General features: G+C 52.2%; 2 protein-coding genes and 1 long non-coding RNA gene across 4 annotated transcripts in view; 1 reads left to right on the top strand and 2 right to left on the bottom strand.

Annotated features, from left to right (window-relative positions):
* Positions 1–4,295, top strand: part of CMTR1 (cap methyltransferase 1) — a 50,764-nt gene extending 46,469 nt beyond the window's left edge. For both annotated transcript variants that reach the window (XM_072833204.1, XM_072833203.1), the window contains exons 21-24: positions 302–349; positions 1,179–1,291; positions 1,901–2,009; positions 2,812–4,295. In XM_072833204.1, coding sequence (XP_072689305.1) covers positions 302–349; positions 1,179–1,291; positions 1,901–2,009; positions 2,812–2,944 — 403 coding nt within the window. In that variant the 3' untranslated portion in view covers positions 2,945–4,295. The remainder of the gene's footprint in view (positions 1–301; positions 350–1,178; positions 1,292–1,900; positions 2,010–2,811) is intronic.
* Positions 4,296–5,630: 1,335 nt separating this feature from the next.
* Positions 5,631–23,624, bottom strand: CCDC167 (coiled-coil domain containing 167). The gene is made up of 6 exons (XM_072833208.1): positions 23,475–23,624; positions 9,065–9,208; positions 8,924–8,966; positions 7,750–7,912; positions 7,500–7,552; positions 5,631–5,970 (listed from the first exon to the last, which is right to left on the bottom strand). The coding sequence occupies exons 1-6, from the start codon at positions 23,514–23,516 to the stop codon at positions 5,867–5,869; spliced, it is 549 nt and encodes a 182-aa protein (XP_072689309.1). The 5' UTR covers positions 23,517–23,624; the 3' UTR covers positions 5,631–5,866.
* Positions 9,215–23,193, bottom strand: LOC140637101 (uncharacterized). The gene is made up of 3 exons (XR_012034331.1): positions 23,020–23,193; positions 17,395–17,586; positions 9,215–15,785 (listed from the first exon to the last, which is right to left on the bottom strand). It is a non-coding gene; the product is annotated as an uncharacterized lncRNA (long non-coding RNA).
* Positions 23,625–24,067: the final 443 nt, after the last annotated feature.

Raw genomic sequence — 24,067 nt, 5'->3', positions numbered from 1 at the left:
GGTGACGGTGAGGATGGCCTGGGGTGGGAATCCAGCAGAGACAGCTTTGCATCAGACCATGCTCTGCTTTCTTCCATAAGCATAGTGGTGCTCCCCAGTTACCCTGGGGTGGGACCAATGCAGTGTTTGGTAGCTCTGGGCTATGGCAGGTCTGTGAGGGACAGCAGTGAACCTGGCCAGGGGTCCTCATTCTGGTGGGTTGCAGGTACCCAGGCCAGAAGCAGCAGCTTCCTGCCTCCCAGCTGCTGCCAGACAAGAACATCCTCCCTGCAGCCCTCAGGAACTCTCTCTCTCCACACAGGGTGAAGGAGGTATACAGGCTGGAGGAGATGGAGAAGATTTTTGTCAGGTGAGTGACTCCCTTAGTTCAGGATTTCAGAGGAGTATTCTTTTGCAGAGCTGGGTTGTGGGGGAGGCAGTGAGTTGGCCCTGGCAGACTGCCTCTAACCCCACTGCTACAGCCAAGAGCCCCCCAGCTGAGAGCTGATTCAGCACCCTGTCAGGAGGGGAGCAGGCGAGTGTGCGCCAGGCAGAAATACGGGCTCATTGATGCTGTAATAGTTATGATTGTCCCTGTGAGGGGCAAAGCAGCAAGCTGCTTGAAACGCTATAAATCCCAGCTCCTGGTGCTGACAGAGAAATTGAGCCTGGAGGGGTAGAGGGGGCATGACTGCTTCCTTGCATTCTTAGCACTGTGCAGGGTGCTCTCATCTGTGGGTCTCATTCTGGGTTGAGACCCAGTGGGTGGCCAATGTGGCCATGGGAGCCTGGCCAGGTCCCCTGGTCTCATGTTAACTCCTCAGTGGCCACTCTGATGCCTTTGGTGGTGGACTGAAGGCCCAGTGGCACCTCTGGTCTCAGGTCTTACCCTTACTGGTGTCACCCTATGGCCCCTTCCCCACTGAAGACAGCAGCAGCAGAGCAGGGGCATCCATCACTTTCCTGCCTCCATTGTTTAGTTGAGAGTTTAGAGCCCAAGTCCTACATCTAACTCTGCGCAAACTCTCTTGCTGTGTAGCCTGGAGCAACTCATGTCTCTGCCTCAGTTTATGTTGAACTGAGATAAAATGCTGTGGGTGGTGGGACTCTGATATTAGCCAGAGACTAATGTGAAGGCGTACGTGCTCACTCACTCTCACGTACTCACACTCCCTGTGTACTCACCTCGGGGGAATCAGGTTAGAAATGAAGATCATCAAGGGCTCCAGTGGCACTCCGAAGCTCAGCTACACAGGGCGGGATGACCGGCACTTTGTGCCCACCGGCCTCTACATCGTCAGGACGGTGAATGGTAGGTGACAAGTGTTCCCTGACCTCCTTCCCGCAGCCAGGGGGACTGGCCCAGACCCTGACTGAGCCTGCTCTGGTACATAGTGGCCAGCTGGCATGTCTTGGAGGTGTATGTTGGAGTGGGGACCATGTTTCCCGAGCCTCTTCTGTTCCTTGGTGGGTCCTGGGGGTTGGGTTGGGGCTGGGGAGAGAGGACCCCAACTGCTCTGTGTATACATGGTGTCCTCATGGCAGGGAAAAGGACCTTCTCAGGGGGCACCAGATGCAGGAAGTTTTAAGCTTGGCCATTTGCATCTTCTGTACTGTCCCTTTTCTTCAGCACCCTCTGGCTAACAGAGCCCTGCCTCTGCCGGGGTCCCAGAGTCGTCGCCTGGGTGGCAGGTTGGCAGGACTGGGATGGGGTTGCTGAGAGGTAATGATCTCTGTTGCCCTCCTTGACCCCTGTGGACTGGTGATTGAGGCTGCGTCCTCACAGGCCGTTCTCTACCTGCTTTCTGGGACAAGAACGAAAGAACAGGAGCACAGAAAGACCCACCCCTACTCTGGCCTGCCCCTGTCCCCTGTGAATAATTTGTGTCCTTTTTGGCCTTTCTCCTCTTCTTTCTGTCAGAGCCGTGGACTATGGGATTCAGCAAAAGCTTCAAGAGGAAGTTCTTCTACAATAAGAAAACCAAGATCTCTACCTTTGACCTCCCTGCAGACTCCATTGCCCCATTTCAGTAAGTGGTCCTCCTTCATGCCTTCCCCCTCTGCAGTTTCTGGTGCTCCTGCCAAGATGCCAGCCCTCTCAGGGCACACCCCAAGTCCCGAGAAAGATGGCTGCCCAACCAGGTGCTCCCCTGAACATGTGCCGGGCTCCTCCCAAGGGTGGGGATATGGCCCCCCCTAAGGTGTGGCCCCCTTCTGGGTAGAAGCTCAGTGAGAGGTGAGTGATGCTAGGACCTGCTGTGATGGTTGGGGTCCCAGGTGGGCAGCCCCTTGGAGCAGCCACTGCTTACGTGACTTTCTGGTACTGGCCTGGTAGTGGAAACATACTGAGGACACCTGCAGCCCTGTCCCTTGGGACTCAAGGTCCTCGTCATACCGCATAAGGACCTATGTCCATTTGCAGGATTGTTGTCATAGGTTTTGGCAGCAGCCAGCAGCCCTAATGTGCTTATAACTAGCCACTGACAATAGCTTCTGTTGCCACACTATACGGTTTTATTAAAGCAGCAGTCAGATACACCAGGAATATCAGTAATTGTAGGTAGGAATCCTGTTGGACATAATCAGCAGCAGCAGCTTTTTGTTGGGAAAAGCTGGTTCTGGAAGGCAGGGAGGAGGAGCTAGGGCCTACTGGTTATCTTTTGGCTGCCAGAGGGAAGACCCTTAATTGGAGTCAGATGAACTTCCTCCCTGCTGACCCCACTTGACCTGACTCCTCAGAACCAACCCACTAAATCTCGGTCACTGGTGATCTTTTGGTCCTGCTCCACCTGAGTGTAGCCCTCTGACCTCCTTTCTCTTCCTTCTCCCCAGCATCTGTTACTATGGCAGGCTCTTCTGGGAGTGGGGGGATGGCATCCGTGTGCATGACTCCCAGAAGCCCCAGGACCCAGACAAGCTGTCCAAGGAAGATGTCCTCTCGTTCATCCAGACACACAGCGCCTGAGGGTGTGGGGGGGCCCACCCCTGTTGAATGACCTGTTGTTCTTTGAGTCAGGGCACTCTGCCTGGGGCTCACAGTACCGGTTTTTTCCCCTTCTAGGAAAGGGCCTGGGGAGCACAGTCACTGCAGCCTGGCCATAAGGGGTGGGAGGTGGTGGTGGTCTCTCCATTCTCCCTGAAGAACTCCGTTAGGGACCTTCAGCGGACGCTCATGTTTCTTCTGGGACACCTTTCAGACTTCCCTTCCCAGAGACCTGCCTGGGAACAGTCTTCCCTGCCAGGGCTCAGCCTGAAGGATGCTGCTCCTACAGCGGGTTTGAGGTTAGGGCCCAGGGAAAGTGCGGCCAGTGGAGGACGTGTCAGAGGACAGCAGGGTCTTGGCTCTGCCATTCTCTCTTGTATCCTGTAGACTCACTTTTCTGAGTTCCATGCACTGCCCTGAGGGTGGCCACGCTCCTGCTCTGCCCAACTTTTTATTGGGCCGACCCTGAGTGGGTGTAGGCCAGGGGCAGCTCCTGTACAAATCAAGGTTTTGTTTCTTTGAACTTGCTCTGTTTTGATGCCAACCTGGAGAAGATTTTGTCTCCTCTTTGACCCCTGTCCTGGTCTTCCCTGGAGTTCCTCCCAGCCGGACCTCTGACAGTCCCGCAGGCCGGGAAAGGGAGGCATGTGGGCCACACATCCCTGACACTGCATCATGACACAGGTAGTGTCTTGGTAGTGGGTGTGACTGCCTCCTGGGGTTGTAGAGCTTTCCTGGACCCCATCCCCTCTTGGTCTGAACCTTGGGCAGCTCTAAAAGAGGAAGCAGCCTTGAAGACCTGCCTTTTTCTATGCCCCAGAGAAGGGGCCCCCTGGCAACACGGGGTACCTCTGGGGTGGGGTCACACCTGACCCTTTGGCAATCATGGCACCCCTATTTGCCACAGCCACTTTGCTAACCCTTCCCTTCCCCAATAGGAAGTACAGTCACTTTTGTTTGTCCTTTTGTGGTCACTCCGTTTCCTGTCTTGGCAGGGGGGGAAGAGGGGAAGCTGGGCAGTAGCTTTGGGTGGGGGAGGGCACCTGTGGTTTTTAATGGGAAATACCTCTCAGAGATGCTCCTATGGGCTCCCTAGAGCCCCATCCCAGTGCTAGGGTGGTTTCCATGGAGATAGGGCACTGAGACTCTCCATGAGGTTGGAACGGACTCTACCTCGGGGGTTGGAGGGGGGGGTGTCTCCAGCCAGCATCCAGCCCCTCCCTGCCCCCAGGTTGGCGGCAGCACCGCTGAGAAAGCTGTATTTCCACCCAGTTCTGGGTATATCAGTGTGTCTTGCAGAATCTTGGATCATTAAAGATAAACATATTTTTAATGCCTGTGTGGCTCTGTGCTGGGGCTATTGCTGTTTGTCCTTGGTGCTGTGTGGTCTGGGATTGGCTTGGATGAAACTGCTTGGGCTGGAGAAGGGGGGAAGCTCTGCTTAAGAGGGGAAAAAGCAAAAAAAAGAAAAAGGGAAAAAGCAGGCTGGTTTATTCAGAGCCTGTGCCAAGTTCCTGGGCCCTGCAGGCCCTGCTGCTTGCTGCCAGAGAAGGGTCCAGGAAGAGTCCAGAAACTATGCAGCTCCTGTTGGAAGCAGGAACTGGAGAATGAATGAACCTACAGCCAGTGGGGCAGGGAGGCACCTTCCGCCCCCTTCACATAAATCACATGGCTCACTCCATGGTGGCACTGTGACAGTCCAGGATCAGTCTGTGTGACTAAAATAACAGAGGCGTCAGACCAATTAGTGTCACTAGACTGGAGGAAGAGAGGGAGGGAGACACGGTTTTGCTGACCCCTGGCCTGCCTCCCCTCCGTTCTGGGCCTGCACTGGCGGGGGAGGGTGTCGGGGGGTGCCGTACTTGGGGTGAGGCGGGAAGGTGCTGATGGCACCTCCCTCTCGGCTCAGGGCTAGAGCTTCTCTGCAGCTCCACAGCTCCGGGGCTGGCCGCCTACAGCCTGCCTACGCTCTCGCTCTCGCTCCTTCCTCCACCCTGGCCCCGAGGGTCCTTTCTTTTCACCTTTTTCATTGGTGAATTCTCTGCCAAGCCCTACTGTGATCTGCCTTGCTCTGGGCTCCCACCTCTGGCCTTCTGGGTGCTGGGACAGAGTCCAGGTGGGGTAGGGGGGTGGAGTCTGTTTGCCTCTCCTGCCCCCTCCCTCCCCAGCTCAGGTTGGCTCTGCCCCTACTGCTTCTCCAAGCGAACACTGCCTGATTTACTGGCCACCGTCACTGTAAGTCTGGTCATCACCATGGCTCTGGCTGCCCATTCCCTCTGCCAGGCCTCACCAGCCCTGCTTGCCTCTTGAAGATGGATTAACTCTGTGCTCCCATGGGACCTCCACATGACTTCAACTCCCCAGTCACCCTCTGCACAGGCTGCAGTTTTTCCTGCCATAATTACAGGCAGTGGCACTGACTGGAGGGCAAAGACAGTATGTTTGGTGGGGGCGATGGACAGGTGGCGCAATGCCTAAGCCCTGGAAATGGCTCCCAGAAGAATAGTTTTGGCTTGAAAACTGCTTTCCGCGGTCTCCTTATTCCCCACTTAAGCTGGGGACTCCAAGCACTTCCCCTTGAACATCTTTCCTTCCTGGATTCCCAAGTGCCACCCCCCACTGCCGTCCAGCTGCAGTTAGACCATGACATTTACTCAGCAGACGGGAGCAGTGTGGCTGTTCTTTATTGCCTTTCCCTTGGGCTGAGGGAGGAACCAACACACAGTCCTGGAGACTCAGGCCCCAGAGCGGGACCAGGAGGCAAGAGGGGCTGAAGTCCTGCTCCAGTGTCTGGGTTGAGGAGAAATGCTCCTGTACCTTGGCTGTCTTGAGGCTTGAAGGGCCTGCTTGGTAGTGACCAGGAGGCCCAGGGGACCCTGTGCTGACCGTAGAGAAACCTCAGGCTCACATGGTCCAGCAGGCATAGATGAAGGTCAGGAGGATGAAGATGGCCACCGAGAGCACCATGTTCCTCCGGTTCTCCTGTCGAAGCAACTGTAGCTCCTTCTCTGGGAGAAAAGAGGGCAGTGAACATGTAGTTTGGGCCCATCCGCTGCTCTCCTCTGCCTCTCTGGCAAATGGGTATAGACACTCCGAGAGCAGAGGTCTTCCCTCCCTGCTCCTCCACTTCCTTATCCACGAAAATGACTGTCCTTGATCTGCCCAGATTCTCACAACCTTTTGGCTACAGATCCTGGCCCAAAGGAATCCCACCACCCAATGCTGCTCAACCATTTTTCTTCAAATGCAGTGGAAGTTGACAATGGAGTGTATGAGGGGGTCATCAAAAAGGCCACACCTGAAAGCCAAGCTAGGTGTTGGCTTGGCATCACCAGGTGAGTCCTCTGGCCTGTCACTGTCGGTGGTGGTGAGGGGGCTGCTTTGTGGTGCTCATCCTTTCAGGGGGTCTCATCTGGGCAACTAGAAACTCAGGGCGACTGGGGCTTTTTGAGCCTGACACTGGAGTAGGTATGGGGTGGGGCCACCCCATCAGTGCTTCCAGTTCTGCCCCCTGCTGGAGGCCCAGCTAAGTGGAAACCAGGGATGCTAAGAGCAGACAGTCTGTGCCCAAAGGGTGGTTGGGCTCCCTTCTAGAGGAAGCCAGTCCTATTCTGTGGCCACACTGAATCCATTCATCCCCTTGTGTGACAAGCAGGTGGGTGGTACTGTGGTGCCTCTCAGGTAAACTGAGGGCTGATACTGCAGTTGTGGAAATTGCTAGGCTTGAGAGAGAATGAATATCGCTCCCCTCCTTGTGTAGAGGAGTGGGTAGGTACCTGTAAATCCGCTCTGGGCAGGCCTGACTGAGACCAGGGCCCAGGTAGGGGTATGTGTGCATACACATGTGCTGTGCTTACAATGTTGATTCAAACTGGTCCCTCTGGGAGGTTCCCTGTCACCTGGACTGTTCTAGGGCTGATTCTTGGCAGGTCAGGTCTCTCGGGGAGAACAGAACAGAGAAGTCTGATGAACCTCTGCAGACCGGCTTCCTCTGAGGCTGCTTGGGGCAGGGTTGGGGCAGGGTTGGGGCAGGGTTGGGGTAGGGATGCTAGTAGCCACCCTCCGGCTCTGCACTCTCCTGGCTCTACCTGGCTCTGCCCCCGGCGCCCAGAAGGTGGCAGCATTGCTCCACCCACAGTAGCCCTTCCTTCACCTCCAGGGGTTTTCCTGGGATGGAGTGCAAGGGGGGGAGGGGATGGGAGGTGGATCTCCCAAGTCTGGGTGGACGGGAGTCTCTTCTGGACTGACGGCAACCATTCCCCTTCATCCCACAGAGGAAGAGCAGACCCACAGGCCTCTCCATGTCCCCCAGAACAAAGGAACAAACCTGCTCTCCTTCCAGGCCGCTGGGCTTACAGTGGGTTCCCTATAGCCTCAGCGGGGGACTGGGGGTGGGTGGAGGGGAAGAGGTGGTGAGGTTGACTCCCTTCCCAAGAACCCTCTTGATCCCCAGGACCTGGTGGGTTCCTGGGCTGTTTGTCCTCTCTTGACCCTGGGACTGGAGGATGGGCTTGGTAAAGGAAAGGAACTTTCTTACCATAGTTGGAGGCTTTGCTCATCAGGCTGTTTTTCTCCTTCTCCAGAGACTTCCTATGAGGGGAGAAGGTGTTTTATGGCTCAAGCCCTTTCCCCCCATCTGAGGGGCAGCTGGCACACCAGGGCAACGGACGAGGGAACAAGGGCCCCAATCTCCAGTGGCCAGGGGTAGGGTGAATGGAAGCCCAGGGCCAGGGCCCCAGGCTGAAGATGGGGGCTGGAGGAAGGAGAGGCGGGGGCAGACACAGTACCTGGCCTCTGGGCTCAGCTCCGCCCCGTGGAGCCTGGAGTTTACTGCCTCCAAGTCTTTCCTACACCGTGACAGCTTCTCCTCCAGCCCATCGATCTGCAACACAGCACCCAGCAGAGAGGGATGGGTGGCAGAGCCTTTCAATGTACAAAATAGTTGGGATCCTGGGATGGGGAGGAAGGAGGCTCTCGGAGTCTTCCTGGACAGCACCCTGCTCCCCTGGGCCCCCAGCCTCTCTGTTTTGCTGTCCTCTGCCTCCACACAGTGCAGCCTGAGCCCCACAGAGGCAGCTCTGGGTGCCAGAAGGTTCTCTGAACCACCCTGACCCTCTGGACCGAGCATGGGCTGGGGGCAGACAGGAGCAGTCCCTCATTCCACCCCACCTCCCCAGCACCTGCCCCAGCTGGCCCCACAAAAGGCACCTGCTGCCCAGGCTTAGCCTAGAATGCAGTGAGGCCCTGCCTTTCCCCAGCCCTCCACGTGGGAGGGATTGGGGGGTGCAGTGGTTGGACATCTAGGGGCCAAAAAGCAGAGGTATTTTTTGCATTGACACACTTCTGCCGGTAATCAAGTTAAGAATATATATTTTGCTATAAGAATCAATAAAAATCACTGAGTGTAAAAAAAACACAGCTCAAAAAAACTTGTTTCTTTCTGACTTGGTTCTTGTGCAAAAACATTGCCTATCATCAAGGTAGCTGTAACTTGTAGGGCAAAATAGCTAAGCTCCTCAAAGGCTGGCTGCCAAAAGTATCAGTTTTCCCATTTGTTTTGATTATAGTTTCAGAGCTGTGTTCTTGGGCATATAATGTGAGTTGTGGGAAAATGATTTGTAAAATACTGGACTAGATCGGTCAGGCCTGGTACTCGTATCATACATGTGGCTTTGAAAATTCATGTCCATCTGTCTCCAGGTGTCTGTCTCCTCGGCCACCTCCTGCTGGCAGGAGCCTAGATTTCGGTGGCTGGGAAGGTTCTGAGGGCCCTGTGTTCCTCATGGCAGCTGACTGAATGGTCCCTCAGGTCCCCAGGATGCTCCATCTTCCACCTGACTTCACTCCTCACCACATCCCTGGGTCATAGCAAATATGACCTCTAGTTCACAAATGGGAGACTGGGATCCCCAGAGGGAATGAGTCTTCTGAGAAATCAGCCTGGAGCACCCCTCTCCTTACTGGTCTCTGCCAGTTCTTTATCCAGTCTCTTCCAGAAAGGCCCCTGCGGAGACAGTAATCCATGACTACAAGTGCAGAGGATCCCAGAGTCCCAGGCAGGTGTTCTGGGGCTGGCATCAGGAGAGCTGCACTTGAAGCCACCTGTCCCTCTGCCTGGCCAGCACCTAGCTCAGCCACTTCTGGGTCGGCCGCTTCGCCTTGTCCCAACGCCTGGCCCAAGTGCCACTCCATCTGCCTTTCCTGCAGCCTCAGCTGGCTGCCGACTCCAGCTCTAGAAGCAGGGCCCTGTGGGAGGGAAGAGCCCTGAGTTGACTGCCTGCTTAATTATGTCACTTCTCTGCTAATTGGCACCAAAGGTAGGACTGTCCTAGGGAGCAGCCTCCGCAAGGAGCTGGGGCTGTGCCTGTGGCGGCCAGCGGCCATCCTGAAGCCTGCACTGTCGGGAAGTAAGCACCAAGCAGCCAGGCACAGGGAACAATGACAGTCCAATGTGACGGTCAGTGGGGCTGGGAGAGAACAGCATGTGCTTCAGGCCACTGCGCGGCCCAGCCCCTGGGGACCCTGAGACTTACTGCTGCCATCCCATGGTGTAGACATCACAGGGCACCAATTCCACACCAGATCCCAAAGCTTAATTCTCCAAGCGTCACCTCCTCCATGAGGCCACCTCTGCTGCCCCTGGCTGAAGGGTACCATCTCCTTCCATTGGCAAATTAATTAGCCCTTCTCTCATAAGGCTGACGGCACACTAGGTCATCCCAGCGACAGGTGTCCAACCTCCTCCCCTTCCTGGACTCTGGGGACCTCTACTGACAGTATAAACTTGTGGCCCAAGGATCCTGTATAGCCCAGACTGGCCCATTCCACTTGTGCATGTGACTGCCTGGCTCCTAAGGATGCCTGACTTTGTAGCTGCCATCCTAGGATGGGGGCTGTCTGTCTCCCCTTTGTGGTCACCACAAGGCCCGGCCTGCTGCAGTCTTTGTGTGTGTGTAGCTATGGAGGAATGACTAGGGTTGGACGTGGATGGAGCTGAGGAGCTAGGGGCAGATCTAGACCTCCTGTAGCAACCAGAGCCTGAACTCCTCCCCTCGTGCCCACAGAAGCTCGAGGAAGCTAAAAGGAGAAGCAACTACACAGGCACATAGATTATGTACTTGGTGGAAAACCCTGTGCCAATCTTTGGTCCTAGGTTAGATTTCTTCCTGTCACCCCTTGGGCCAAGTCCCAGTTTGCATGTCACTCTGGGGGGAAGCAGGTTGGGGATTTCCATCCCTAAACACATCTGGAAGGCAACCAGGTGCCCAAATAAGTGGTAATTGGCCCAGAATAAGGCCGGGAACTCATGCTGAGCAAAATCTTTAAATTGAGGCTGGCAAACCATAAGTGGCCAAGCCAATCTGCCATCGTGCTCTGGGCAGGGCCTGTGGAGCTGGCAGTTGGAGGCCTTTATCTGAACAAGCCCAATTTATCTGCAGTTCCACTGAATATCCCCACTTTCATTTACCACTTTTTAATGAGGCTTAAACGGACGAACACAAATCAAGGTTTTAGGGACTCAAGTTCTAACCTCCCTCTATGAATATTTATGTCCTGCTGACAGCTCTCCCTCTGATTCCCTTCTAAATAGCAAGTTCCCCTTTTTTATAACCCAGCTGCTTGATGTGGGCTGAGTGAGGGGAGGCTGAGACTGTCAGGCAGCTCTTCTGTGGGCCACAAACCCGTCCTCAGAAGGTGACCCTGCTGGCAGTCAAACACCCTGCAGCATTTGCTGAAGCAGAAGCCGGCTCTCCAGCAGCTATAATGATGGGTGCAAAGATTCAGGGTGACCTGGCTGTGAGAAGGCGGGGAGGGAAGGTCAGGATGCATCTTTTAGTCAGGAGTGGTGGCTACAGAGTGGGGCTGACTCGGATGGGCCAGGAATGGGGGAGAGGACCCAGAAAATGGGCATTAGAGGACGCCGCTCATTGGGTTTTCAGTCAACTCTGGGTGGCATGCGTGTGGATCATGCACTTTACAGGCTCCCTAGGGTAGATCTATAGTCCTTGATTAGCTTTCCCTCTGTCGCCAGGTTAAAGGCTATAGATGACAGACAATAGAGAGGACACAAGGTTAAGACCAGAGTAAGAAGACAAATGGCCAGAAGAAGATTCTAAAAATATAGGGTCAGAGCCAGGCAAGCAGTTGGGAGCCCAAGTGCCTGGAAGCCTGAGACTGTGGTTCCTGAGAAGTGCAGTAAGGAGTATAGGCTGCCATCAGGTGCCTCAGCTTGTGGATCACTTGCCCTCTGAAGGACTTCCGTAATTCTGGGCCTCATTTTATTCCTGTGTAAAACAAAGTTAATGTTTCGTATTTCATAAAGTTGTGAGGATGATATGAAGCAATACATGTCAGGTGCTTAGAATAGAGCCGAGTACGCACACCGTAAGAGTTAAATAAGGTATGTGCTATCATTATTAGCAGAGAATGGTTTTCACTAGATCTTTAGAGAAAAGAAAAGTGAGTTAATGTGAGGTTAGAGTAAGGGAGGGAGCAGTAGGGGTGTGTGATGGAGAGGAGTCTCCACTTATCACTGGCTGGCAGCAGCTGGAAGGGGAGGCTGTCTAGCTTGGATAGAGCCATCCTTTCGAGTCTATGGAGGGATTCAGCGGTCGAGGTGGGGAGGGAGGGCCTGCAGGGTAACTCATGTCCTACCTGGGGATGAAGCTGGGGTGGGGCTCTGAGGTTGGGCCTGGTGGCACCTGAGGCTGACACCCAGAGCAGTGTCTAAGCGCACAGACTTGGGTGTGGTCTGGGCAGGGATAGGCATCTGAGGGTACATGGAAAGGCAGGTGTAGCCTGGCAGGTGGAGACCATGTCTACCCACACCATGGCTCTACAGGGCCTGGCATCCAGCTGACCTGGGAGAAGGACTGTGAAGCCCCAGGACTAAGGCAGAAAGAGGCCCCATCAAAGAGATTGGACCAACTCTAGTAGGAAGAGAAGGCTGTACTCTGGAGGCCACAGAGGCTCCCAGGACTCCCGCCCAACAGGCTGGATACAAGGGTCAACCAGCAGGAGGAGTGTGGCCGGCCCCAAACTGACTCAGGCACTGAGACTTTCCTAGAGCTACAGAGGGCAGCATTGCTGGCTGTCACCATCACAGGCAAAGTGGGAACAGCCAAGGTGGCCACTGAGATGCGGCACTCATTCAGGCACAGTGTGGGAGCAGAGAATGGATACCCTCAATGTAAAATGTCATTAAAAAAAGTCTATGCACGACCTTTATATTCAGAAGACCAAGTGTCCATTTTTACACAGGAACAAAGAACAGTGTCTACTTGAGATGATGGTCAGCAGGTGAAGTGCAGCTGCAAAGAGACACTAGAAGTCAGAAAGTTGGGGGTGTGAGCTCTCTACCAGTTACAAACTGTGCCTTCTGGCACTTCACACAGGGTTGAGGACTTCGTAGGTGTGAAAAGCTGTGTGCTGCAGTTCAGGGGACCGGGAAGTAGGTGGTGAGTGTGCAGGGTGCCCTGGTGGGACTGCTGGCCTGAGCCCAGAAAGGCAGATGCAGAGCAGGAGGGAAAAAGTATAGAAGGTAGGCAGTGGGAAGGAGCATCCCTTAAGTAGGGGAGGAGCTGAAGGTCCCAGAGGTGGCTCTGGAACTGGGATCCAGGAAATCTGTACTTGATCAGGAAAGGCCTGTGAGTGATTCCACCACAGTGGGGACGAGAACCACTGCCTTTCTGACCTAAGCGTGGACTGAGGAATCAGAGCCTGGAGCCTGGTGGGCGGCTTCAAGAGCGGGCAGAGGAGCAGGCTCAGTGAAATAATTTAGGACCAAGGATTATCCACGGGGTGGTAGTGGCAGGTGGGGGTGGGAGTAGGTTGCATTTCTTGCATAAGAATGTGAAGATCTGGGGATCCCTGGGTGGCGCAGTGGTTTAGCGCCTGCCTTTGGCCAAGGGCGCGATCCTGGAGACCCGGGATCGAATCCCATGTCGGGCTCCCGGTGCATGGAGCCTGCTTCTCTCTCTGCCTCTCTCTCTCTCTCTCTGTGTGTGTGACTATCATAAATAAATTAAAAAAAAAAAAAAAAAAGAATGTGAAGATCTGAAGTCAGCCTGCCAGTCAAGGTCAGCAGAGGCTCCACCCCAGCCAAGTGGGGCCACTGATCCTGTTGGCAGGTGCCAAGGGAAGGGCTTCTTCATTTCTAGTCATCAGGGACAGAGACTTCCTGCAGGCTTCCTCAAGCGCCCTTGGGATGCGGCTCAGAGTGCTGTGGGCACCGTGTGTTGCTCCCGGGGTTCAAGAGCCCCGAGCCAGCTAAGCAAAATCCCCTCTGCCATCTGACGTGGGGAATAACACCTTATTCTCAGAGCTTTAGGGAAGTCTCCCTGGGGCCCTATAACGCCATAAAACCACTGTGTTAAGAGAAACTGTAAAATTCGTCTGGAATCCCCGTGAGGCTTCTTTTCAGGAGTGTGGAGCCTCCTGGAATAGACACCCTGCCTCTTTGGGGACAGTGAACCTGAGTGCCAGCTCACTCACAGATAACTGCCCAGCACACCGGTCAGGTCAGGCCCAGCCCCGTGGGGTTGGGGCGGGGCAGCTCCAGGTCAGGCTGCTGCCAGGCCCTCGTCCACAGCTCATACTCTGACAGGCATGAGCCACGGGCTGTCGCAGGTGCTCCTACCGAGGCTGGCTGAATGGGGCTCCTGTGGCAGCTCGACAGCCTGGGAGGTGGCTCCCCACCCACCTCAAGCCACTGTCTCGGGTCAGGCTTTGCAGAATGCACTCTCAGGACTTAGAACTCTGCGTTACGTAGGCTATTCTACTCTTTGGTTTAGTAAGTTATTTCCGGTTTTCCCAGCCTTGCTCTCAAGAGCTTCTGGCCAGTGACTGCCAGAAGTTGCTGGAACAGGTTAACCTCAGGAGTCAGGCAGTGGTCACGGGGCATATCCCACAGCTGCCTGGTCAGATACCTGCTAATAAAGAGCATGGTGTGGGGGTATCTAGATGGTACAGCACAAGGCAAAGCAGCTTCCAGAAGCCAAAAGCCCATGCAAAACTAAATCACACTACCAGCAGCAGCCAACATTTCTACGGCATGTGCTGTACGCCAGGCCCTGTTCTGAGCACCTCACACACAGAATGCTCACAATAACCCTGTGAGGGGAGAAGTAGTATCGTCAGTTCAGCAGCACCCCCATCTGCTGGGAACACGCCCCAAGAGCCCAGCAGATGCCTGAACCACGGATAGTACTGAACCCTATATATATGATGGTTTTTTCCTGTATGTACATACTTATGATAAAGTTTAATTTATATATTAGGCACAGGAAGAGACTAACAATAATAGCAACAAAATGCTATATAATGAAAGTTATGTGAATGTAGCCTCTCTCTCAAAGTATCTTACTGTCCTGTATTCACCCTTCTTGTGCTGATGTGAGAGGAAAAGGTACCTAAGTGGTGAGACGACACGAGGTGAATGGCGCAGGCACTGTGACACGGTGTTAGGCCGCCATCCGCCTTCTGACAAAATGTCAGATAAGGAAGCTCTGGCCGTGGAGATGAAGTTACTTGTCCAGGGTCACCCAGCCAGGACACGGGGGTGCTGGGCAGTGCAAGGCTGTACTGTTAGCGCCCCCCTCCCAGAGCGCCACCAGCCGGAAGCCACCCGTAGCTACTGGGAGTAACTGCCCTCCTTGTGCCCCAGGCTGGGTGGGCCTGTGGCAGCTTTGTGGACACTACCAACCTCTGCAGCAGCTCTGTAAGGAAGGGGCTGGCCCTGTTTTAGAATTTTTTTTTTAAGATTTTATTTATTTATTCATGAGAGAGAGAGAGAGGCAGAGACAGAGGCAGAAGGAGAAGCAGGCTCCACGCAGGGAGCCCGACGTGGGACTCGATCCCAGGTCTCCAGGATCACGCCCCAGGCCGAAGGCGGCGCTAACCCGCTGGGCCACCTGTGCTGCCCCTGGGCCTGTTTTAGAGAGAAGCAAACTCCCAGGAAGGAGATTTTAAGCAAGGTCACGTAATTGGAAAGTGGCAGAGCTGAGGGTCTAAATCTGAGTCTTTCTGCTTCAAAGCTTATGTTCTTTCCAACACTTCAAGCTCTTTCTCCAAAATCCCTCATGAAAACATTCATGACAAAGAAGGGTTCTGCTGGAACAAAGTCATTCCACATCCCAGTCGAAGCCAATCTAAGCTTGTTGATCTGGTTTCAACAGTCTCTACTCTGAATAATCTCGTACAAGGGCTTTGCCTAGTCTCTGTCCACGTAACAGCTACTCTCCATGAGGGAAGAACCTGACCGAAATCTGCTTGGAGGCAGTGAGACGGGAGTAGAGCGCCCATGCTCTGTGTTGAAGGCAATCACCTCGCAACTTCTAGCTTCTCCAATATCCCTGGCACCCTCCCCCAGATTGCCTAAACGGCCACAGCACCCTCCAAAATCCAGACAAAACAGACCCAGTTTTGAGGAGAAAGGTGAGCCAGGTGGGCCCGATAAGCCCTTCTCTCCCAAGTCGGTAGCAAGGCCTCTTTTCACGTGCCAATTCACAGCCCTGAGAGTGGTGCCAGCTGTTTTATCTCCAGCCCCAGCAGCCTGGGAACTGGATTTCTGGAAATCCACTCATTTTCACATGTCAGGGAGGCCTCGGGACATTTATTATAATGGGTAAGGAGGCCAGAACACCTGCCCAGATGGTCTGTGGCAAGAGTGCTGGGGCTTTCCATCTGAGGCCATCAGGCCACTGGGCCAAGTCACATTGGGGTCAGGAGCCTTGATTTTCCAGGTGACCAGCCTCAAACCCCAAAGGGCCGATTGCCCTGACACTGCTGAAGGGAAGTTTTCCTGTGGAGGAGGCTCAGGGCTCTGTGGGGACAGAAGACAAACACCTCCATGCATGTCTCCCCAAACCATCAGAAGTTTCTCTCCCAGGCCGAGCAGATGAAGACCGTAAACCTTCCCAGTTTTAATCAACCAACAATTTCAGGAAAAGCAGAGAGCTCATCATTTCTCTGGAGAATCACTGCCCCTGCCCCAGGTCAGGAACACAAGAGGCTCTGCTGAAACGCCTGCAAGCTCTGAGGCCTTGTGAGGCCTTCTGGTGTGCTGCTCTACCAGGAGAGCCACATCAGTCCTTGCCTGAAGCCTGCAGCTGTCCCTGGGCCAGGACGTTGTTTGGGGTATGTTTTCTCTTCTTCCCCCCCCCATATATATATTTTTTGATAAATTAGCAAAAGCTTCTTCATCTCTGAAATGCTCAAAGCACTATTCAAGAACTGGCATCCACCCCACGCCTTATGAATTCATTAATTAAGATGCTGGCAAACAGCCACTCCACACATGCTGACATCCAGCCGTGTTAGGTAATGAGGTTTTAGTCTCCTGACCCCCGTCAAGTGGAATGGAGCCAGACACAGGCTGCCGAGAGAAATCACCTGCCCGACGGCAACCTGTCGCTTGTGCCAGGCAGCAGGTGGGGCTCATTTAATGGTCAGTGGCCCTTGTGGTGTTTGCATGCTGTGAGCCCTTCTCCCAGCCCCTGGACGGTGGCTGCCCGGCAAGGTGGTGTCCAACTGCCTGCCCTACAGTGGCCTCCTAACCTCTGACCACTGAACCCCTCAACGGGGCCTGGATGGCAGGGGCGAGGTTCAAGTGCTTCCTCCAGCCATTCAAGCCAATTCGGGAAGTATTAATGCTCCACTAAGCTACTTCTGGCCCTTGTCTCAGAAAATTGGTTCCAGAACTGTGACTGTTCCAGAACTGTGACTGTCTCCACCCTTATGTTGGAGGAGGTAACAGAGAGGACATGACCACTGGTTGACCTGAGTGCGGGACCAGGGCCATCGGAGGCTCCGCCTCCCTCCACTGACCTTGGAATGTACTGTGCTGCCCACTGTTTCCGCAGTGGAGCTGTTCCAAGGACAGAGCCTTGAGAGACCATGTGCTGTGGAGACCATCTGGACTGTAGACGTGACTGAGCCCAGTTACGGCCTCTACCCAAACTCTGAAGATTTGGCGGGCAGGTGCAGAAATCTATTCCTCTTATTTATCGCCCGAGACAAGCCTCACATGTAAGTTCCCTTGCTTAGTAAACCTGCCACCTACCAACCTGGAGTGGTCTGCCTCTTTTTTGGGTATCTCTCTGCCCTCCATGGAAGGAGGCCAGTGTGCAAACCAACAACTTGGTGCTTCTGCCCCTCTATGCCTTCAGAGAGCTTTCAGCAGTGGTCTATACTAAGCAGATAATTATAATGTCAACGTTCTTTCCTCCTGGTGCTCATCTGCCTAGGCCATTTTCTCCCCTCAATTTACCACCTCTTTTTCTGGTAAGGATTCTGAATTTAAATGACTCCCATTTGCTTTTATTCCTTCTAGTAGATGTTTAGTTAGCCAACACAACATTAATTCCCAACCCCTCTTCCTTTGCCCACCTCCACTACTTAGAAAAGCTCAAGAGAAGATTTCCCATACTCACTGCAGCAAGGCATGGTCATGATCCAGTTCTGGCCAACGAGATGTTCCAGAAGTCAGCTGGAAGACTCCTGGGACAGCTAATGCTTTGTTGATAAAAGGGACAGTATTGTAGTTCCTTTATCCTTCTTTCTGACTTAAAGTTGGATATGATGACTGGAGCGGTGGCAGCCATCTTGTGACTATGAGGAAACAGCTAAGAGAATGCAGAAATACTGGCCTTGACTTAGCGTTTGAACCAATGTCAATAGCTTACCTCCAAATTTGTTATGGGGAAGAAAGTATATTCCTTTTTACTTAGATCAGTTTTCTGTACCTTGTAGGCCAAAGTTTCCAAACTGGTAGATTTTTGTACTAGGGACCAAATCTAATCCAGTTAACCCCCTTAAGATGTCAGCTAAGACACCACAGACCTGTTAAGACCCACTGGCTGTTGAAACATCTAAAGACACCAAGCTGGATGGTCTAGCTGTGAAAGAAAAATACAATGACCAAGTAACAGCTCATTACTATCAGAGGTTACAAAAGCAGAAACAGGATTTACATCAGCCAAAATCCTGCATTAGACTGAAATGCAGACTTTCCCTCCTTCCACACATTAAAATCAGTAGCAGAGCTGGTGATTTCTCATCTGAGTGTTCTCTCGTTAATCAGAATTAACTCTCAGAAGCTAAACTCATAGCCAGTTTTTTCCAACTCTGAGGTCTTACAGGGTGGCAAATGAGTTAGAGAAAAAGACCTTGAGAGGAGACATGAGTGGAGGCAGCTAAGGGTGCTTTGGTTATCCTGGGAGGTGACTGCCCTGTACAGCTGGTGCAAGCCAGCCCTCAGGGTGAGTGCTGCCTGCTTGGTAATTGCTTCATTACAACAAGTAGAGACTGTTTGCAGGTGCTGAGATCACTCACTTGTGGGGGTTTTATTGCACTCGTCAGATTAACAAACATTTTGATTAAATCACTACTTTATTGGCTCTGAGCGTACGACTTTTAATAAGAGGACAATATCCACTGCTATTGAGCATCAGTGCACATTCAATACTCAGATCCGCTGGGGGCAGAGGAACAGGTGGGGAGACAGCCAGATGCCAAGCTTTTCCTAAGGTGCACAGTTATAGATCTCGAATCTTAGAATATCCAAGCAAAAGTAACCTTAGATCACAAATATAAGTATCTACATTGGTATTGACAGGATAAAAAAAAAAAAAAAAAAAAGAGTGAATGTGACCGGTAAAGGCACTCAGAGAGCATATGCCCACCAAATTTAAACCATTTTAGGAACCTCTATGTCAGCCAAACAAAAGATATCTGATCTGTATTTGGATCACAGTCAATGAACTTATAACCCCTATTGAAATCCAAGGTCTTCATGTTTCAGAAAAAGAAACTAAGTCTGAACAAGGGGATTGGGCTTAGCCATGATGGAAGACGGACTGCCAAAGAACTATAAAGGCTACTAATAAGGGTATTGTTTGTTGATTTTCTCCACCTTGAGCCAGGCACATGCTAGGTATTTCACACAGATGGTCTCCTCAAAGCCACACTTCAGTCTGGGAAAGCATCTCTTGAGCTTTTCTAACCTCGGTAGTGGAGATGGGCAAAGGAAGAGGGGTTGGAGACCCACTGGCTGGTATTTCACACATATGGTAACTTCAAACCACACCTGAGGTTACAAATCAAAACCATAATGAGATATCACCTCATGCCATTCAGAATAGCTAAAATTAACAACATAGGAAATAAGAGACATTGGTAAGGATGCAGAGAAAGGGGAACCCACTTACACTGTTGGTGACAATGCAAACTGGTGCAGCCACTTGGAAAACAGTACGGAAGTTCCTCAAAAAAGTTAAAAATAGGGCAGCCTGGGTGGCTCAGCAGTTTAGTGCCAACTTTAGCCCAGGGTGTGATCCTGGAGACCCGGGATTGAGTCCCACATCGGGCTCCCTGCATGGAGCCTGCTTGTCCCTCTGCCTGTGTCTCTGCCTCTCATGAATAAATAAAATCTTTTTAAAAAAAATTTTTTAAAGTTAAAAATAAAACTACTCTACAACACAGCAACTGCACTACTAGGTATTTAGCCAAAGGATACAAACATAGTGATTTAAGGGGCACATGTACCCCAACATTTACAGCAGCAATGTCCATAATAGCCAAAATATGGAAAAAGCCCAGATGTCCATCGATAGATGAATGCATAAAGATGGGCTTTATATATATATATATATATATATATATATATATATATATATATATATATATATGGAATATATGTATAATGGAATACATGTATAATGGAATATTATATATACATAATGGAATATTATATATAATGGAGTATTACTTAGCCATCAAAAATAATGAAATCTTGCCATTTGCAATGACATGAATGGAACTAGAGGGTATTATGCTGAGTAAAATAAGTCAGCCAGAGAAAGACAAATACCATATGATTTCACTCATATGTAGAATTTAAGAAACAAAACATGAACATAGGGGAAAGGAAGGAAAAATAAATAAGATAAAAACAGAGGGAGGCAAATCATAAGAGATGTTGTACTCTAAGAAACTAAGGATTGCTGGAGGGGAGGTGGGGGATGGGGTAACAGGGTGATGGGCATTAAGGAGGGCACTTGATGTACGGAGCACAGGGTGTTATATGCAGTGGATGAATCACTAAATTCTGCCCTTGAAACAAAAAATACAGTATATGTTAACTAAATTGAGTTTAGAAAAGAACTGAAACCCACCACACTTGAGGTAAATTGCAATCTGCAGTAGAGATTGCAGGTTGTCCACTAGACAGGCTAGGCCCTTCTTCCGCAGTGATGCAGTTATAGCTGGCCATGTGGCCTTCTCCTAGCCAATGAATGCATTTCCCAGCAGCCCCTTGCAGGTGGGTGAGGTCTCAAGTCTTAGCTCACATTGCTGCCAATGGAAAGTAGGCACACTGGGTCCACGACTCTTTTTTTTTTCTTAAGATTTATTTATTTGAAAAGAGAGAGACTGCAAGCAAGTGAGCGTGTGAGTGGGGGGAGGGGCAGAGGAAGAGAAAGAATCTCAAGCAGACTCTCCGCTGAGCCAGGAGCCCAACATGGGGCACTATCCCAAAACCTATGAGATCATGATCTGAGCCGAAATCAGGACTCGGATACTTAACCAACTGAGCCACCCAGGTGCCCCCGGGCCCGTGACTTTTAAGACAGTGATGCTTATGCTTCCTCTACTCTCTCTCTGCCAGGGTACACATCAATGGGATATGACTTAGTTTCATTCAGGAGGTGACATTAAGGTACTGAGGGATGGCAGCACCACGAGATGAGGGAAATATGGCAGAGCCACTGCCGCTCTGGTACTTCTAGACTAGGGACTGGCAAACTATAAGCTGGGGGCCAAATACAGGCCACTGCCTTTTTCTCGTAAATAAAGTTTTACTGGGGGAGCGCCTGGGTGGCTCCGTGGTTAAGCGTCTGCCTTTGGCTCAGGGCGTGATCCTGGGGTTCTGGGATCGAGTCCCACATCTGCTTCTCCCTCTGCCTGTGTCTCTGCCTCTCTCGGTCTCTCATGAATAAATAAATAAAAATCTTTTACAAAAAGTAATATTTATTGGAACACAGTTACACCCATTAATTCTATGTTAATTCTATTGCCCATGGCTGCTTTTGTGCTGAGATAGCCTATCTAAGCATAGCTGATGCTCCTTATTCATGATAGTTATGTTCTATAAAGTTGCTGCCAAAAATGAATTATCAAATACTGAACCAGGTTAGATTCCTATGAGCCTCTGGTCACAACAGTTTTATCAAGTGATCAATACAAAACCTTGTTTCTTGTGTGTTTCTGTTTAGAGACCTTATTTAATATATATTATTGATTCATTAACATTGAACTCCTAGCCAACAGCGCTATAACTCATTTCTGAACAAAGCCTATCTAACATATTTTCTCTGTAAGGCAAATACAGCCTTCTTGCAGTTTAGGAAAACAAGTATCACTTCAGCACTACACTTGAGGGCTGTTTTTAGCAACAAAATCACCAACAAAAAGCACAGAGACACCCAAAAAAAAATGTGGCACTAAATGGACACCTGTTTACGGTATAAGCTGAAATAAGACAGCAGAGCAATGCTTTGTTCGACCTTGGCTGCACCTCAGGTGACTCTAATTTTTTACTGGTTTGTTTGAGGCTTACTGCAAAAGCACTGCAAGTACTGATCTGGAGGCTACAAAAACATTTTAGCAAGAAGGCAAATTCACAAATACAAAATCCATGAATAATTAGGATCAACTGTAGTTGCAACAGAGATCACAAAGCCTAGAAATGTACTATCTGGTCATTTATGGACAACTTCTGTCAATTCCTGGTCTGCCTTATTAGAATAAAATAAACTTTCTGAAGCCACTGAATTTTAGGATTTCACTGTTACAGCAGCTTATTGTGTCCTAATCAGGTTATAAAGTCTATGCTTTTCCCATCACCCAGTGCCACCTCATTTTACCACTCATATTCTCTTTTATTTTACTTTTTAGATTTTATTAATTCATGAGAGAGAGAGAGAAAGAGAGAGAGAGGAGAGAGGGGCAGAGACACAGGCAGAGGGAGAAGCAGGCTCCATGCAGGGAGCCTGATGTGGGACCCGATCCCAGGTCTCCAGGATCAGGCCCTGGGCTGAAGGTGGCGCTAAACCACTGAGCCACCCGGGCTGCCCTCATATTCTCTTTTAGAGGGAGGGTCATATTTCCATCAACCACTTTTCTGTACCAAGTAAGCCAATATTTCTCAAGGGGTGATACTAAAACCTGTGTCAGAATGGGTGTGTGTAGCTGGTTAAAAATCTGCATTTTTAACCAGGGGGTGCCTGGCTGGCTCAGTCGGTAGGGCATGGGACTCTGTCTCAGGTTTATGACTTCAAGCTCCACGATGCGCATGTAGCCCACTTTAAAAAAAAAAGAGAGGGGGACGGGGAGCAGTAGGTTGAGCATGTGCCTTCGGCTCAGGTCATGATCCCGGGGTCCTAGGATTGAGTTCTAGCGTCGGGCTCCCACAGGGAGCCTGCTTCTCCCTCGGCCTGTGTCTCTGCCTCTCTCTATGTGTTTCATGAATAAATAAATAAAACCTTTTTTAAAAAAATGCTTATTTCTTATTGAAAAGGTACACTCAAATGTTACTGAATTACTCGGGGTGGGAGACAATTCAACTTTCCATTTGCAACAAGCTCTACAAATTATTCTTCATTCATTCTGAAGTTTGAGAATTCCGTTACCGGCAGTAAGCTCCTGAAGACCACTCCCCGTATCTGTCTGGTAACCCCCGGCAGCCATCGAGGGACTGGAACACAGAGGAGAGGCGCCAGAGGGCAAATCGCCGGTGCTGCCTCTCACCCCCCCCGCCCCGCCCCAGCCTGGGCTCTGCCTGAAACCTGTTTCCCCATCGCTTTAGGCTTGTGGTGAGGGCTGAGCACGCGAAGGGAGCAGCACAAGAAGCCTTAATGTTCTTTCCCTTCCATGTGCAGTATATTATTTTTAAGCTCTTTGGGAACTTCATCATTCCAGAATCCCCCACAAATTCCCAGAGATTCCCAAAGTAATTTTCAAGCCACGAGCTTCAATCCCCCAGACGAGAAATTCCCCACCTCAGGGGACGTTTACGCCATTCAGCAATATCCTCAGCAGTTCGGGTTCCCTCACTTCGGGGGGCTCCCCCGCAGGCGTCGGAGCTCTGGGGTGCCCCTCCCCTCCGGGGCCCGCCCGCTCGCGTCCGCGGCCGTTACACGCCTCCCCTCGGGGCTTCATGTCCGCGTCCCGCCCTCCTCGCGGCTTCCCCTTCCCCTGCACGCGTGCTGCCCCGCGGAGGCCCCGGCTCCCCCGTTCCCACCGCCGGTGCCCCCGCGGGATCTCCAGACGCCGTTTCCCCCACGCTGCCCCTCATCTCCGGGGGCCCCGTCGGCCGCCCGCAGGCCCCTAGCGCCCCCCCCCCCCGGCCCAGCGCGCGTCGCCCTCGTCTCCTCCCCTCGGCCCCTCCCCCGCCAGCCTGCAGCCAGGCCGCCCCACAGCTGGCGACGCGGCCCAGCCCCACCAGTCGCCTCACCTCTAGAGCGACGCCCAGACTCTCCCGCTTCTTTTTGGTCATGTTACTTGCGGGGATCCCCCGGTCACTTATTGGACGCACCCGCCGGCGGCACCACGCATGCGCAAACGCCGTACTCCGCTCCCGCGGCCGCGGAGGGGGCGGGGCCGGGCCTCCCGGAGGTCACCATCTTGCCGAGGGGCGTGGCCTTGGCGGGGCGGGGCGGGGCGGGGCGGGGCGGGTGGCCGGGTGGGCCTGGGAGGCCCCGTGGCCGCCGTGCGGAGGTGCGGCTGCTCCTCCCCTCCGTAGCCCAAAACCGCTTTACACCCTGAGACGGTTTTCCACTCCATCTTCTCCTTCTGTACCCTTCATCCCTTCTTGTCACCAACTATTTTGAGGCCATCCCGCCTTCAAATTCTGTCCACGGCGCCTGAAGCACTGCTCCTCCAGGGAGCCCCACCTCGAGGCCCTGGGCCCCCGGGCTCTAATAATGACCTGTTGGTATGCCCCTCCCCCCCCCCTTTTTTTTGGCCAGGTGTTCTCACTCATTTTTATTGTTTTATTGTGAGAACCGTCTACAGGGGCTCCTGGCTGGCCCAGTAGGTGGAACACGT

Source organism: Canis lupus, chromosome 7 (genome assembly GCF_048164855.1).
Source record: "Canis lupus baileyi chromosome 7, mCanLup2.hap1, whole genome shotgun sequence".
Lineage (NCBI taxonomy): Eukaryota > Metazoa > Chordata > Mammalia > Carnivora > Canidae > Canis > Canis lupus.
The sequence above is the reverse complement of the archived record's forward strand: the minus strand, read 5'-3'. Positions and strand labels throughout refer to the sequence as shown.